The following is an 18,897-nucleotide window of genomic DNA, read 5'->3' as shown; positions in this document are numbered from 1 at the left end:
GCCATGTACCCTCAAGGGGTGTACAGGATATGACAGTACTACATGAAAAAATTACATCATTACTAACTTCCTATCTACAATTTTCCTCCAAATCAGTCTGTTACTTGTCAAGACTCCAACATTATCAGATCTTATATTTCTATCGTCTAAGGCACTTTGTACCGTATCAATCCACCTATATCTTGGTCTTCCTCTGGGTCGTTTTCCTGCCAACCTGGCAGAGAACACTTGTTTTGCTAATCTTTCCTCTCCCATTCTATTTAAGTGACCATACCATCTGAGATTAGCTCTACTAACGCATTCCTGGATGCTAACAATGTCAAGTTCTTTCCTAATATCCTCATTTTTAATATGATATTGCCATTGATGCCATCTGTTCACGCCTCTAATCTTTCTCAGGACTCTCATATCTGCGGTCTCTAGTCTTTGGTCAAGTGTTTTACTTCTGACCCAGCTCTCAGATCCATAAGTTAAAATTGGTTTGAACACAGTCTTGTATACAGCTAATTTAGTGTTCCGACTAATTTCTTTCTTATTCCATATGAATTTATTCAATTGACTTCCCACGATACCAGCTTTGCTGATTCTGTTGTCTATTTCTATATTTAGTTTACCATCTTCAGTAAAAATTGTGCCTAAGTAGCTGAAATGTTTTACTTGTTCCACAGGTTCTCCATTCACAACACAGTTGACATTTTCAATGATTCTGCCTATTTTCATTGTCTTTGTCTTTTTATTGCTGACCTTCATACCATATCTATTACAACAGCTATTCAATTTAGTCAGAGAATCTTGCAGACTTGTAGCGGATTTATTTAGAAGTATAACATCATCCGCATAAAGCAAAGAGCTGACATTAACATCTCCAATTTTGGTATCAGGTTTAATACCACATTCCTTCATAATGTGATCCATATAGATAATGAATAACAGAGGGGATAATGTACATCCTTGTCTCACACCAGATTTAACATTAAACCATCTTCCTGTACTTCCTTCAATTCTAACTGCTGACTCACAACTCAAATAAAGACTAAGTATTGCTTGATATAATGCCCCATTGACACCATATAACTGCAGCGTATTGAATAGCTTCTCTCTTGGCACCTTGTCATATGCCTTTTCCAAATCGACAAAACTTAAATACAGATCTTTGTTATATTCCCATGCTTTCTCGACTATTTGTCGTAAAGTGAAGATCTGATCCTGACAGCCTCTATTTGGCCTGAATCCAGCTTGTTCTTCACCAAGCTTTTCTTCCACAATTCTTCTCAACCGTTTCTCAAGTATACTTGCATAGATCTTGCCAGGAACACTCAGTAGGGAAATACCTCTGTAATTCTCACATTCAGTTTTATTTCCCTTTTTATATATGGGTACTATGAGAGCTCTACTCCAATCATCGGGAATTCGCCCCTCTGTCCAGGCTTTCTGAACTATGCAGTGCAGCCACTGTAAGACTCTTATACCACCATACTTCAGCATTTCTGGTCGAATATCATCTACTGCTGCTGCCTTTCCACATTTCAAGCCTTTGATGGCTTTTTCTACTTCAAGTATGGATATGTATTCCTGACTGCATGCCTGGTCAGTGTTTTTTATCACTGTGCTGTCATCACTGCTTGTTTCATTTAGCAGTTTTTCAAAGTAATTACTCCATACTTCAAGGATATCTTTTTCTCCTGTTTTCATTTCACCTTTATCATCTCTAATTCCTTTTACAGCACTCTTTCCTCCATTCCTAAGCTTCTTCAACAACCTCCAGAATATTTTGCCACCTTCTTGATATTTATTTTCTATATTCTTGCCAAAGTCCTCCCATGACTTTTGTTTAGCTAGTTTTACACACTGTTTAGCTTTCTTACATTTGTCTCTGTATTCTGTAAGAGTAAAAGCTGACTTATTTGCCAGGAACTTTTGATATGCTTTCTTCTTTTCCTTCACTGGCTCTTTAACTTCCTGTGTCCACCAGGGAGTTCTGATTTTTTTATCCTTGCACACAACCTCACCACATGCCTCTCTGGCAGAATCAATTTAGGGGGTAGAGCAACGTGGGAGAATTATTGATGAGGCAAGGGATATGTGAGCTTTATGAAAAACCAGGTTTTTTTAATATATATATATATATATATATATATATATATATATAAATATGTTCAGGAACATTGACATTGATATATATATATATGTATATAACTATATATTTATATATACAGGGTGGTCATAAATTAACTTTCCCTCTTTGGAGGTATATGTAGCTTAAAACTAATACACAGAATGAGACCACATTTTATATTGAGACTTTCGAAGGCATGGGGAGATGAATTCTGCGAAAAAAAGATTTAATACCAAAAGTCGCCGATAGGGGAAATTTTTGCGAAATTGAACCGAAAGCAGTCAAATATTTACAGTAAACGCAGATAAAAAGGATTATGCAAATTTTACTGTGCATATGTGACAGCAGCTCCACCAATTCAACTTAAAAAGGGATTGGGAACATTCAGGCAGTTGTTCGAATGACTGACGAATTGTGATCAATATGCATTCTACCTTGCCTCAGCGTGCTTTACTTGTTAAGTTGTTTTACCTTAAACAGTGCAATGCCGTAGCGGCCTTTCAGGAATTTAGAAGGCTTCATAACCTGCGTACAGATCCTATGTCAGCTGTAGCACTGAGAGCTATGATTAAGAAGTTTGAAGAAACTGGATCACTAGGAGTTAGACCTGGCAGAGGACGGAAAGCAGTGCAACAAGAGACAGTAACAGTCACTCCATGTGACTTTTGGCTGTGGGGGTATTTGAAATCCGTTGTGTATGTTGGTGGCGTTCCCAACTTTGCATGTCTTGAAAGAGAACATAAAACGGGCTGTTATGAACATTCAGTCTGACTCCTTAGGCTCAGCTGTAGAGCATGTCGCACACCGGATGCAATTTGTTGTACACAAGAAAGGTCAGCACGTTGAAAATCGTGTATGTGGTCCAGGAGACCCTGATTCTGAAATAAAACATTATTTCCTGCGAGTTCAATCACTACATTAATTTCTGTGTCTCTCGCAAGTTTTTGTTTTAGTTCAATTATTATTATTATTATTATCATTGTAATGCCCCACATATCCAGCTGGTATGAGTGACGTGGCTGTTGCTTACATCAAAATGTCATTATTCCATTTTATCTGCCTTTAATGTAATTATCTGCTTGTTTTCGGCTCTGCCAGCACCAAAATTTTCCCTATCGGCAACTTTTTTGGTACTTAATCTTTTTTTTCGCTGAAATCATCTCCCCATGCCTTCAAAAGTTTCAATATAAAATTTGGTCTCATCCCGTTTATTGGTTTTAGCTACAGATGCCTCCATATATATATATAAAACCCTGGTTTTTCATAAAGTTCACATACCCCTTGCCTCACCAATAATTCAACCACATTACTCTACCCCCACTTTTTCCAAATCCCTTTCCTTTCAATCATACTTCCTTCCTTTAACAGCAGATGAATGTATATCACTACTATAGGATGCTACTGAATAAGAAGACAGCTAGCAACATCCTACAAAGGTATGTTCGAATTTTCCCTCTTATATTCTTCATATATCTATTGTAAAACTTCAGTAATGCCCTAAAATTGAGTAAAAAGCCAATGACATTATAAAAACAGGCACTCCTAAACAAAAATAGGATAAATAGCCTTAAAATTAATATTTGCTTAGAGGAGTAGCATGGGAATTTTCACAGAAATAATACCTATAACAGATCTAAAAAAAAGCATCATAATAGCTGCAGTAAGGTAACAAAATGATCAGCATTCCTAATTATATGTGCGCACACACACACATATACAGTAGTGAACAAATTAATTCAAACACACATTTTAAAAAAAAAATTTTAATTTTAATTTCACTAGAAAATAAGTACAAAAATTAAACTCGAACTTTACCTAATAATTGTGTACACTTCTTAATATCTTCCTAAGAAGATATTCTGAAGAAGAAAAGTGGTTTGGCTGTTTTTTACTGTTGATTTTTCACATTTTTATTCTTTCTGCATTAATCCTTATGATACCATAAAAATTAAGCTGTGATGAAATGCGTTGTTCTATCTATTTAGTGTTTCTGTTTTCTCTACATGAGAAATAAGAAAAAGTTTTATTCTCTAGGTTACTTTTGCATCATTTTAAAGTTGGTTATAGCAGCACATTACTGCTGTGACCTCAAAAACAAACCATAGTATGATGTCATAGCTACAGGCATGGGAACAAATCTTTTGCCACTCACTTGCCAATCTATAAAAGCAAAGTGCAGTTGCAGGGCCGTCGCAAGATTAGATCACACCCTGAGTCAAACAATTAAATATTGCCCATGATGGATTATAAGACAGAAATATAAGAAAATCTCCAATTGCTATTTTGTTTTTATTATAAGAGAAACATTAATACAAAACGATTACATAATAATATTAATTAAATATTTGCTCTATGGGGAAATCGCACAATAAAACTGTTTATCTAAATTTAAATTATAAGCTATGTCTCCCTCTCGATATAGTTGCTAGTCCAACCAATCTTTCTTGGGTTACTGCTGTTCGCAAATAATTTTTAATCAGTTTAAGCTTGGAAAAACTTCTTTCCGCACTTGCTACACTAACAGGAATTGTTAGCATAGCAATGGTGCGTACCACAATATGGCTGAACGAGCACCCTTATTAAGCCACGCCGTGAGGCAAGCTGCCTCTGTGGTACACCCTGTTGATGGTACTGGGCATTTGTAGTTCCCCAAACACCCTAGATCTCTTCCCCACCAATGGCACTTCTAAATACACAGTGAATGTAGTAGCCCCCCCCCAGGTAATTCTGTCCACAATCTAGTCTCCTCACTCATTCAATAACACTTACACAGCCACTCCTATACAAGAATAGTAGGGCATTATAACACTGCCAAATTAACAGCCTCTGTGACTTCTATGCCCCATTCCCATAGTTGGACTGTTGCTTCCGACCTTCCAACCCAACATATACACCGAACGTATCACCAAAGTAATCCTCACTAGCATGGAAACATACATTCCCCACACTACTTTGAACTGCCGTTCTCTAATAACTAAACCCTGGTTTTCCAAAAGATGAGCCAAGGGTGTACAAATGAAAAATCAAACATACCATAACTGTCTCACATCAAGAATTCCATCCTCCTTTTGTGCTTATACTTATGCCCAAAATAGATGCATGAAAACTAGCAATGCTTCCAAAATAGAGTTCAAAACAAAAAGCGAGAAACTAGCAGCCTGTTCAAATGGCAACTGAGCCTTTTGGTATCTTACCACAGCAGTTGGTTGTAACTTCTGCCCAACACTATTCCCATTCCTTTCATACCCAAATGGCTCTATTGCATCATCATCATCATTCACAGAAAAATCCAATCCCCTGGTTTCACACTTTTCTTCCAATGTATGCATAATTTATGCACCCCCGCCCCCAACATACAATGCCTCCTATATCCTTTTGCCAGAAAGAGACCAGAAAAATACTGTCCAAATTAGACACAAAAAAATTTCTCTTCTTGGAATTACCCTGACATCAAGCTTCTCCTGGCATAAACACATTGCAACCATTGCATCCTCAGCTTCTAAAAAACTAGGATTTATCTTTTGCTCAAGATGTTACTTCACCTCTGAACAGCTGTTAACCTTATACAAATCACAAATCTGCCTAGTTATTGAATACTGCTCTCACATTTGGAGTAGGACCCCTAAGAGCTCCCTCAAAATGCTTGACTCAATACAGAGGAGAGCAACTCGACTTATTAATGAACCCATCTCTTACCAACTCGCTCCTCCCACTTTCGCATAAATGTTTGGTTTCTGTAATATGTGTATTCTATAAATATTTCCATGGCAAATGTTCATCTGAAATAGCATCAGAAATTCCCCCACTTAGTACTAAGCTCGTTGGAACATGTGTAACTGCTGCTCAACATCCCTTCACAGTGCACCTTGAAACCTACAGAATGAGTTTCTTTTTCTCCATCTCTGTTACTGCTATATTGTAGAACAGTCTTCCCCCTTGATGTGTTGCCCAAGGAATACAATATATAGTCTTTTAAATCAAATGAACAGGTTCCTTTCCCAACCCACTACTCATATATGTTACCAATGTACTAGATATTGATCAACCAACCTCTCGCATATGGGCTCAACATAAAAAAAAAAGTTCAGAAATGAATTAGAAGCACAGGTGTTGACAAGATGTCTAGGTTGTTTATGCAGAGATAACCATGGGCGATAGCGGTGGTGGAAAAAATTCAGTGCTTCAAACCAATCTCTTCTTCTTGGCTTCCCGTATTAGGCAATTGTTTGTCTGTAACATTTTCAAGGGTTTAAAAAGTTTTCTTCCCATCTCCTCTTGGGTCTTCCTCTTGATCGATGTCCCTTTGGTTTATATTTCCAAGCAAAATTTGGCCATCTGCCCTCATTCATTCTTTTTACGTTGTTTTTCCAGTTCTTTCTATACTTTGTGATGTCTTCTGTTATGTTAATTATGGATAATCGTTTTCTTATTTCTTCATTTCTTATCTTGTCTATTCTTTTATAGCCTGTGAGTTTTTTGGAACTTTATTTCTGCAGCTTCCACTTGTCTTTTATCTCGTTCTCCCCAAGTCCATGTTTCACTTCTATATTTCTAAATTGGTTTGGCTATTATTTTATATAGTTTTATTTGGGTTGTTCTAGACATCTGTTTATTTAAGTGTCTATTCAAAGTTCCAGTGACTGCTAAGAATTTTTGCTTTTTATATGCAATGTCAGTTTCTCCATTGAGGCTTATGTAATTTCCTAGATATTTAAATTTATTCACTTGTTCTATTACTTTGTTGTGGATGACTAGTTTGCATCTTTTAATTTCTTTACCTTGAAATGCTATTGATTTCGTTTTATTTATTAAGATTTTCATGTCATACCGTTCTGTTGTTTTGTTTTCAATACATGTAGATTTTTCTGTAATTGGTCTTCGTTTTCAGCAAAAATAACTTAATCGTCAGCATACAAAAGGCTGGTTAATTCTTTATTTCCTATTTTAATTCCTATGATTTTGTTTTTCCTCCATTCATTTGAAATTTTTTCCGTACATATATTGAAGAGTATTGGTGATCATCCACTTCCTTGAATGAGACTTCTGTTGGTTTTAATTTTTTCAGTTGTTTCATTATTAATTTTTATTTTAATATAGCTTTCTTCCATTATATTTACTATTGCTTTTGTGGTTTGAGGTGGAGCTTTCAATTCATACAGTATATTGATTAATTTTGGAAGTTTATTTTTCACTTGGTTAAACTATAATAAATTTAGTTTAATCCTTTATCCAAGCGTAAGCAAACAAAGTTTGCACCTGAAAATATCTTCAGGACTGGGGTAAGGTAGTGCAACACCAGGCAACTCCGAGCAAAGGTGAACCAAGCTCTCATCACTCTTTGTCTCAGTATCTCCCATAATGCAAAGCACATCTCCTTGCAGATATGTATACTGCTATGCATTAAGGGAAGGGCCACTACCCAGACTGGTTTCAACCTTTATTGAGGTCTCGTCAGTGGGAGGCAGACCCAAACGTGGAAATACTAAGGCAGAAGCAATAGGAGAGGTCATATTTACCTATAGGAGTTGCCAACAGGTGTACCACCTTTTTATTGAATTATTCTAGATTTAGAGAAAGATGTTGGAAGTTTATTTTTCCCTTGGTTAGACTATAATAAATTTAGTTTAATCCTTTATCCAAGTGTAAGCAAACAAAGTTTTTTCCTGAAAATATCTTCAGGACTGGGGTAAGGTAGTGCAATACCAGGCACCTCTGAGCAAAGGTGGACCAAGCTCTCATCACTTCTTGTCTCAGTATCTCTCATAATGCAAAAAGGTTGAAACTGGTCTGGGTAGTGGCCCTTCCCTTAATGCATAGCATTATACATGTCCGCAAGGAGATGTGCTTCATTTCTTTTTTTCTTATTAAAGATTCTATTTCTGGGATTCCAGGTTCTGAGTCCTTTCCCTTTACTTCACAGTTTTATTCCTATAGCTTCATATACTGCTTGTTTTACTATTTGTTTAATGTTTTGCCATTCATTTTCTATATCTGTATCTTCATTTATTTTCTTTGTATGAAAGTTTTCTTTGATATATTTCTCTGATACTATCTTGCTGTAGCAGTTCTATCTTAAATTGCTCCTGCTTTTTTTTTTTTTTTTGTATTGTTTCTATTTCTTTGATTTGGGATCTTAATAGTACTGATTAATAAATAATGGTCTGAGTCAATATTGCATCCTCTGTATACTCTGCAATTTCTTACCATCTTCTTTAGTTTTTCACCCACTATTATATACTCAATGATGCTTTTATATCCTCTGGCTTCCCATGTATATCTTTATGTTTAAAGAAGTTGTTGGTGATTTCAAACTATTATAGGTCACAAATTCCCTGAGTTCTCTTCCATTGTTATTTATAGTGTTTTCTCCTTGATTACCTATTAAATCTTTAAATGTATTTGATCTGATTCTAGCATTAAAATCGCCTGCAATGATTAAGTAATCTTGTTTATTTGTGTTCTGAATTACATTTTGGAGGTTTTTATAGAATTCTTCTGTTTCAGATTTTTGTCCTTCTTCGGGTGCATATATTCCTATGATTGTAATAAATTTCTTATTTAAGTTTAACCATTATCTTTTTTTTCTTTGTTTCTGAAATTACTGCTATTTCTATTTTCCTTTTGGGCATTTTTGTATTTCTTCAATCTTGTGATTGATGCCTCTTATGTTTACTGTTCCAATCTGTGTCCAGTTCATAGTCCTTTTTTCCAATTCTGTTTCATTATCCATTTGAGCTGTCTGGTTTTTATTCCCTTGAAATTTGCAAGTTTAAGAATTTGTCAGCTGGGCTGGTTACCAACCATCCACAACCTAGTCTGGTGATGGGGCTGCCATCTTAGGGCCTCCAGACATGCCCGCTTATCTCTTACCAATCTCTTACATTATATATAATTAGTCACTTGACTGAAAGTTCTAGAAGCATGTACATTCCAAAACATGCAATGAGTAAAACAATTCCAGTGTTAAGCTTTTTATAATATCACTGTTTGAGGAATGGACAGCATTTTCTTCTAGTAGTCTGAATTTGTTATAAACTGTAACTGATATTGGCACAGCTTGTAGGGGAATTACATCCATTACCATTGATACATTTTTGAAGCCTTTTGTTTTGCACTTAATAATCATGTCAGCCAAAACTCAGTGTTTGTGTTTGCATTTAAAGTTTAAATTTTAAACAAATACAGTATAATGAGAAGAAAATTTTAGTTGGTTTCACAAAAGCAACCAGTTTTTGTGAATTGTTGTGTTATTGTTGACTGTCATATATCTAATCGACATTATTCAGAAGTGGGAAAGGAAACCATAGTTTTTAAAACATTTTATCTGCAAAGTTATGATTATTCTTCTATTACATTACACATCATGTGTCCTTTTAGTTTAGCTTACTTCTGTGTAAAAAATGATTATTAATATTTGGAGAAAAAAAAATTAATGAAATTAGTATTTGACTCCAGGAGATATTTGTGGAATAATAAACAAATAAACATATTTGTGTGTCTGATCCTCTATCGCATGGAAGTTTGCCTCTACACATGCACATTATATGTCAAATAACCTACTGCAAAATTTCCAAACTAATTTGTGGCTGCTATTAAATACTAACTAATCGAAGCACATTTTTTCATAGACCAAAACAACACAAATAAAACAAAACACATTCACAGTGTATAAATATTTAGCCAGAGCAGCTATTTCAAACATGACAATTTTTTCAAAATTTCGAAAGACCTTAAAGTAACTGATTTGCATTAATGAATTTGGTTGGCGACAATTTACCAATAAATGACACTAAAAGAAGCTTTTATTATTATTATTATACTGAAATGTATATCTCCCATATTGTATTCTTTTGTGTTTCTTCTGTATTGCAGTAATTTCACAATTTTAATGTATAAAATTAGTGTTTATTCTGACATATTAATTATTATTATTATTATTTCGTGACACCTCCAAGGAGTCCAAAGACTCATCGAGGGAGGCCACCTACTCTACTCTATCTCCACCACTCAGTTCACCAACTACACCACCACTCGTATTTCCACAGACAATCATAAACATCCATGCCCATGGCAGGATTCGAACCCGCAGCCTTTTGGCTGGAGAGCGGATACTCTAACCACTCGGCCAACCAGGCTGGCAATGCTTAGAATGTTCTGCACTAATGAAAAGGAGTCCAAAGACTCATCGAGGGAGGCCAGCTACTGTACTCTGTCTCCACCACTCAGTTCACCAACTACACCACCACTAGTATTTCCACAGACAATCATAAACATCCATGCCCATGGCAGGATTCGAATTCGCAGCCTTTTGGCTGAAGAGCAGTTACGCTAACCACTCTGGCAATGCTTAGAATGTTCTACACTAATGAAAGTAATTGTCATGGTACTGCAAAGGATATCAAGTAGAAATAGGATGCCTAAATTATTTTACATGTGTTTAATTTGCATTGAAGCTATTGTGCAACTAATGTTTATTGTTTTTCAGACAGAGACTGTTTGTGTGTGTGGGGGGGGGAGTTGAATAAGTGTAAATATAATTAGAGGAGTTCATTTCCTTATGATTAAGCATTTCATTTTCCTTCCTTTATATATCATATTTAAACACCACCCAGGTGATATTGATGACAAGGAAAGTATGAGAACACTGTTATGAGTTAAATTAGTTGTGATCAAGGGTTGAAATAAATATCCGAGGAAAATCCTTTTTGATCTTCAATTATTCCGGAGTGGAACGATATATTTTTTTGTAAATATTTCTGTCCTACTGAAACAATTGATGTTTAGGTTCTAGAATATCTATCTTTGAGGATTTAATCCAAAGGAACAATTCTTTTTTTCTCGCTTTGGTAAATTGTTCTGATTTGGTGCAAAAAATTTAACTCTCAGAAAATAATGCTCCTTCTGAAAAACACATGTGTATGTGTGTGTGTGTGTTTTTTTCAGATGGAGCATTCTTTTCTGAGAATGAATTTTTTTTTTTTTGCTCCAACCTGGAAATATATCTTCAGAGGAACAAATAAATTGTTCAGATCTGGATAGTTGAAAAAATTCATGATAACAAACAATCGACCAGACAAAAAAATTCTATCTGGGATTATTAATTCGTGCGATTAGGAAGGGAAAAAAAAATCCTTTTGAATTGTTTTGAGAGCAACATTTTATTTTGTTTCAAAAATCATTTCAAAACCTGGTTGTAATGGAAATCTTCTGATTCTGTTAGAAAAAATTCTAAACATCACACTAATCCATCTTGAATGTTTTAATTAGCAGTTTTATTTATCTAAAAACAAGCTAATTTCTGATTGTTAAAGAGTGAGAAATCACACTAAAATCTGCAGTGAAGAAAATGGTTTCATGTTATAACTTCATATTTGTACAATGAACTATCTTCTGGGTAGTGTGTATTTGTTGTTTTCGCCAGGGAACCAGGGCGAACAGCGAAAAGTCAGCTACTGGAACAAATCTGAAAACAAACCCCAACTCAACATCACCAGAGTTAAAGATCGGTACTATCAACGTAAGAAGCCTGAATGGCAAAGAAATGGAGCTAGCTGAGGAATTAGATAAGTACCAGATCGACATAATAGGGGTGACTGAAACAAAAAAGACCAAAACTGGTGAGATCTTTCTGAGCAAGCAAAGCTAATAATAATGGCAAATATCTGTTGGATTTCTGCTCAGGACATGGACTGGTTATTACTAACACCATGTTCCAACATAAAAATGTGCACAAATTCACATGGAGAGAAGAGGCTAGGAATAAGAAAAGTCTCATTGACTATGTTATTGTTGATAGTGATGTTTTCTCCCTGGTGCAGGACACCAGAGTGTACAGAGGATTTGAAATTGGAAGTGATCACTATTTAGTCTTGAGCAGGATAAAATTGAATTTCATATTGAAAAGAATAACATGTAAGAAAGTTTTAAAGCGAATAAAAGTTGAGCAGCTCTCAGATGTAAACTGTAGACTAAAATACAGAAATATTATTGAAAAGAAAATGAAAGAGTTTGAGAACAGGAATCAAACCTTGGAGATTCAGTGGCAAACTCTGAAGGAAACATTGATTGATTCTGCCAGAGAGGCATGTGGTGAGGTTGTGTGCAAAGATAAAAAAATCAGAACTCCCTGGTGGACACAGGAAGTTAAAGAGGCAGTGAAGGAAAAGAAGAAAGCATATCAAAAGTTCCTGGCAAATAAGTCAGCTTTTACTCTTACAGAATACAGAGACAAATGTAAGAAAGCTAAACAGTGTGTAAAACTAGCTAAACAAAAGTCATGGGAGGACTTTGGCAAGAATATAGAAAATAAATATCAAGAAGGTGGCAAAATATTCTGGAGGTTGTTGAAGAAGCTTAGGAATGGAGGAAAGAGTGCTGTAAAAGGAATTAGAGATGATAAAGGTGAAATGAAAACAGGAGAAAAAGATATCCTTGAAGTATGGAGTAATTACTTTGAAAAACTGCTAAATGAAACAAGCAGTGATGACAGCACAGTGATAAAAAACACTGACCAGGCATGCAGTCAGGAATACATATCCATACTTGAAGTAGAAAAAGCCATCAAAGGCTTGAAATGTGGAAAGGCAGCAGCAGTAGATGATATTCGACCAGAAATGCTGAAGTATGGTGGTATAAGAGTCTTACAGTGGCTGCACTGCATAGTTCAGAAAGCCTGGACAGAGGGGCGAATTCCCGATGATTGGAGTAGAGCTCTCATAGTACCCATATATAAAAAGGGAAATAAAACTGAATGTGAGAATTACAGAGGTATTTCCCTACTGAGTGTTCCTGGCAAGATCTATGCAAGTATACTTGAGAAACGGTTGAGAAGAATTGTGGAAGAAAAGCTTGGTGAAGAACAAGCTGGATTCAGGCCAAATAGAGGCTGTCAGGATCAGATCTTCACTTTACGACAAATAGTCGAGAAAGCATGGGAATATAACAAAGATCTGTATTTAAGTTTTGTCGATTTGGAAAAGGCATATGACAAGGTGCCAAGAGAGAAGCTATTCAATACTCTGCAGTTATATGGTGTCAATGGGGCATTATATCAAGCAATACTTAGTCTTTATTTGAGTTGTGAGTCAGCAGTTAGAATTGAAGGAAGTACAGGAAGATGGTTTAATGTTAAATCTGGTGTGAGACAAGGATGTACATTATCCCCTCTGTTATTCATTATCTATATGGATCACATTATGAAGGAATGTGGTATTAAACCTGATATCAAAATTGGAGATGTTAATGTCAGCTCTTTGCTTTATGCGGATGATGTTATACTTCTAAATAAATCCGCTACAAGTCTGCAAGATTCTCTGACTAAATTGAATAGCTGTTGTAATAGATATGGTATGAAGGTCAGCAATAAAAAGACAAAGACAATGAAAATAGGCAGAATCATTGAAAATGTCAACTGTGTTGTGAATGGAGAACCTGTGGAACAAGTAAAACATTTCAGCTACTTAGGCACAATTTTTACTGAAGATGGTAAACTAAATATAGAAATAGACAACAGAATCAGCAAAGCTGGTATCGTGGGAAGTCAATTGAATAAATTCATATGGAATAAGAGAGAAATTAGTCGGAACACTAAATTAGCTGTATACAAGACTGTGTTCAAACCAATTTTAACTTATGGATCTGAGAGCTGGGTCAGAAGTAAAACACTTGACCAAAGACTAGAGACCGCAGATATGAGAGTCCTGAGAAAGATTAGAGGCGTGAACAGATGGCATCAATGGCAATATCATATTAAAAATGAGGATATTAGGAAAGAACTTGACATTGTCAGCATCCAGGAATGCGTTAGCAGAGCTAATCTCAGATGGTATGGTCACTTAAATAGAATGGGAGAGGAAAGATTAGCAAAACAAGTGTTCTCTGCCAGGTTGGCAGGAAAACGACCCAGAGGAAGACCAAGATATAGGTGGATTGATACGGTGCAAAGTGCCTTAGACGATAGAAATATAAGATCTGATAATGTTGGAGTCTTGACAAGTAACAGACTGATTTGGAGGAAAATTGTAGATAGGAAGTTAGTAATGATGTAATTTTTTCATGTAGTACTGTCATATCCTGTACACCCCTTGAGGGTACATGGCAGGAATTTGATGATGATGATGATGATGAATGAATGGTGTTTTGGAGGTGTCGGATAAATGGTAGATTACTGTGTTAACAAAGGTGTGGCAAATTAAAAGTATGTCTATTCATGTATTATTATTAATAATGTAATTCTGATATCTATAACAAAAATTAAAACCTTAATATTTTATTTTACTTCAATTAAAATAATTGAATTGAATGGCTTTAAAAAAAAAAAAAATTGGTCTTACCTGAAAGAGTTTGTATTCCTATGATTAAAATAATTAGCTGAAGCCATGTATTTATGTTGACTAGGATACTGTGTAAACCATTCGTTTACTAGTTGTTTTTTTTGGATAAATATTATGATCAATGTTCTTATTTTGGTGAGTGTACTTATCTTCCAGAAGATATCATTTATTTTATTTAGATAATAAATTGCCTTATTTTTATAATGTGCTACCTAATGTTAGCAGAAATTTGTGATATTTACTTACTCTCTTACCCTCTTCATGTCTCATGGCACAAAAGGCTAAGATCCGCTTACTCTGTGACCTCTGTTTTGCACAACTAATTCTGATGCTCATTGGCTTTCCCAACTATCCAATTCTTCTTCTCTTTTCTGTCAGTCTCTGCCTTTTTTTCCTTCTGGGATCCACATTAAAGTCACTCTTGGAATCTGTCCATTCTTAGTCGATGTCCAGTCCATTTCCATTTGTATCTTTTTATTTCATTGGTGATACTTTTTTTTTTTGCTTATATAATTCATCATTTGTTATATGTTGGTCCCAAAATATTTTATCTGTTTTATGCAAACATTTTCAAAATGCTTAATTTTAGTTTCCTTATTATTATTATTATTGCTGGCTCTAATTTGTATAATAATATACCCATAACATTGCTATTGAAGATCTTTATTTTTATTTTTTTTGATATTTGGATGATTTCCATATATAATTCAATTTTCTGAAAATAGTACAGCAATCCCTTGATTACTGTGCCTAATGCGTTCTTTAAAACAGGTGCATTAATCGAAAACACACTAATTGGATATAATAATCTATGGGAAAATGTATAATTCGTTCCTCAGATTTCCTTTTTGACCCTTAATTTTTTTAATAAAAGAATTAGGGTATAAATAAAATAAAAGAATTAGAATTAGGGTATATCCTAATAAAAGAATTAGAATTAGGGTATATCCTAATAAAAGAATTAGGGTATATCTTAAAGGAAAACCATGAAGCTGAAAGACAATAAAACATATTCAGAATATAAATTTATTATTCTGCTTCTTAACAAAGAATTGAGCTAACGTAGTTTGGCGGGCATTCTGTTTCTTTTTTTCATTCAACTGATGGTATGGCCCTATTGCCTCTTCTGCAAATTTTACTGGTTCTCTCTTCACCAGGGTCAGTTTCTAAGCATTGCTGCTTAAAAACTTCGATTGTACGAAGACTATTTTCAAATTGTTTCTGTGAAACCTCTTTGGGCTTGTCAGTGATTAAATTTTCTTCATATTCTTCAGGATCTTCCCACTGTGTATCTAAATTTAGCAGTTGAGTGATTCTGCTAAATTTAGTGGAATCACTCAACTTCTCAGAATGGAATTTAATTAACTTAGATTCGTTTGTAAACCCTTTAAAATCATTTGCACAATGTGGAAGAATGTGCTTCCAAACAGCTCGCATATTGCTAGCAGTAATTTCATTCGACTTTGCAACTTTATAACCAGGCTGAGATTTCTCTGATTTGGCTAGAAAAGTCTTGGAAGGCATTCGCTTCCAAAAAAAAAGGCCGGTTCATCAACATTAAATATTTGTTGATCACAATAGTCTCCTTCTTACACAATTTTCTTCAAAATCTCTGGATATCTCCTTATCTGCACTTGTAGCTTCTCCTGTGATTAGAACATCATGTAGGCTATTTCTCTTTTTGAAATGCTCAAATCACCCAGCACTAACTTGGAATTCTTCTTTTCCATCATTGATAGCCCTTTCTTCCCAGGTTACAAAGAGACAATGCTTTTGATTTAATAAGGCCAGTGTTTAGCAGGATCCATTTTTGGTTACAATCTTAGATCCATGTAAAAAGAAGTCTCTCTAATTCAATCATTATAATACTTTGATTTCGAGGCATGCATGATGAACTTGCAGCAGCCTTACCTTTCTCTTTGTATTCAGCAGTTGATTCACCCATTTTTGTGTTCTTGTCCTATCTCGGCCCTGGATTCGCCTTCTTCATTTTTCTTTATTATTTCAAGTTTTTCTTCCAATCAGATTACTTTTGGAATCATTTTCACACTTCTGTTTTTTGCTCACTAATTCTTTTACTCATGATTAAAGGTTACGAAAATAATTTAAAATAAAAAAGTAAGGAAAACGATTGCACGTGATATGATCAGCAAAATGCTATGTAAAGCAGATGACAAATTTGGCAGTAAATTTGGAACATAGTGTACATGGAAATAATGTAGTATGCCATTAAAAAATAATTTTGTAAAATGTTTCAAATCGGTAACTAAATTATTTCATCCTGGTGAGTGATTTTTTAAATAGTTAGCCATAAAAAATGTATAGATCGAAAATTTTTAAAATCTGTAACATTTATTTTTAAGATGTATATAGGCACACTAATCGAATTTTAGAGGTGCACTAATCAAATTTGGGTATCGAAAAAAAATGATGCACTGATCAGAGGTGCATTAATCGAGGGATTGCTGTATTTGCTTTTGTCAATCTGTATTATATCATTGTCAGTTCCACCTGCTCAACATTGGCTCCCAAGTATGTAAAATTCTTACCTTATACTGTATGCTGATCAATTTTAATGTCTTTCTGGGATTTGCTTTTCGATTTAATGAATATTGTTTATTCATATTTGTTTTAAGACCAGCTTTTTCAGCTGGTCTTAAAACAAAAACAGCTTCCAAAGCTAGTGTCGTACAGTGCTTTAAAATTTACTTATATATATATATATATATACATACATGTATATCAGTATATTTTGATAATATTACAACTATGTTGTCTACATAATCTAGATCTTCAAGCTGTGGTATAAGATTCTATTTAATTAATCTGCTTATGTAAAAGTACCTGTAACTTCTCATAATCCAATCAGTGACTATGTTAAAATGTAATCAAGACATCACACAACCCTGTCTCACACCATTCCTTATTTCAAATGTTTTCATGTTGTTTGCTGTGCAAACACAGCTTTTACTTCCTGTACACATTTCTTTTATTATTCTCACATATTTGTCAAGAATTTCATAGCTTCTAATAATTATACTATAATGTCTCTCTATGAATACTGTCAAGTGACAGTATTGATATTTAGTTCTGTTAAATTCAGTGTGGTGAACTTAAAGTAATTTTATTCCTGCAATAAATTTAACCTTTCATTTTTTTTCCTCCCAGCATTTTGCATTTTGTGTGATTATTTACCATTTATATTTAATATGGACTCTACTTGCAGCAATGATGAACACAGACTCATAGCAAGATATGCTGCCCAGTTAGCTGATTCTCGAAGTCAGGTATGGAAAAAATTCCATAGTTATAGTACCAACATATTCTATTAATTCTTGCCATTATATTTTTCATGTGAATGTTAAAAAAAAAATCTTAATTTTTTTAACTAAGTAGTGGCAGACAAATATTTGCAGAAAAATATGTGCTAAATAACTCTTCTGTTTAGTTAAATTATGTAGCATTTTATCGTTTTTTATTCCCACATGTGAGAGGTTGCAGAGACTATATCATGTTGATTGGTGCCATGTGTTGGCAAGGGTAACACAGAATAGACCTATTGATTAACATAGTTGTGAATTAAACTCAACAGAAATTATATTCTAGTTTTAATCATTTACTCGGGTGTAAGAAAACAAAGTTTGTGCATGAAGTATCTTCACAACTGGAGACATATGACTTCGCATCAAATTGCCCTAGTATCCCAAAATGAACAGCACAGCCCACTTCCTTTCAAACATGTTTACTGCCACCATGCATCATGGGAAGGGCCATACCCAGGATCCCCCCCCCCCTCACACACATACATCCTTTTGCTAATTGCTAGCAAGTTCTGTGAAACCAAACCTTGCTTCATTGTCCCATTCTGAATAGATCTGATGGATTTAAGTTATGGGAAATTGTTTTACTTCACACAGCCTTCTCTAGTTAATTCCATATATAGAATTTATTAGAAAATTAATTCATGTCATAAGTTATAAAATTACAGTTATATGGGATGAACAGAACAGTATGCAGAACAGCAATACGCAGTCTATATTTAAATCGTAAGTAAGTAGTTAGAATTGAAGAAAATACAGCAAGTTGGTTTTATGTAAAATCAGATGGGAGACAAGGGTACATCCTGTCTCTACTTTATATTAATCTGTGTGGCTCATGTTATCAAAGAAAGTTACATTAAACTTGATATCAGAATTGAAGATATCAAATTTAGTCTCCAGTGTTAAGTAAACGAGTAAAGGAGTATACTCGTTTACTTACACAGGATTCTTGAACTGAACGGAATATCAGTTGTAACAAATTTGCCATGAAAAGCAGTAAAAAGAACAAAACTTCATAAAAATAGGCAAGAACTTGAAAAACTTCAACTGCATTCTGGATGGAATGCATGAAGTTTTCAAACAGTATTCACACCAATTTTAACTTCTGGATCTGAGAGTTGGAGTAGAA

The 18,897-nt window shown here is 34.6% G+C and overlaps 1 protein-coding gene across 1 annotated transcript in view; it reads left to right on the top strand.

The window, feature by feature from the left end:
- LOC150108119 (dystrobrevin beta-like) overlaps positions 1-18,897 on the top strand; it is a 262,083-nt gene that overhangs the window by 139,102 nt on the left and 104,084 nt on the right. Inside the window, 1 exon segment of the mRNA XM_090415602.1 lies at positions 17,675-17,735. Within this exon segment, the coding sequence (XP_090271728.1) occupies positions 17,675-17,735 (61 nt within the window).

This window comes from Typopeltis vanoorti, chromosome 3 (assembly GCF_054136105.1).
Source record: "Typopeltis vanoorti isolate ZY-2024b chromosome 3, IOZ_Tvanoo_1.0, whole genome shotgun sequence".
Classification (NCBI taxonomy): Eukaryota; Metazoa; Arthropoda; class Arachnida; order Uropygi; family Thelyphonidae; genus Typopeltis; species Typopeltis vanoorti.
Note: the sequence above shows the minus strand (reverse complement) of the source record. Positions and strands in the feature narration are given on the sequence as shown.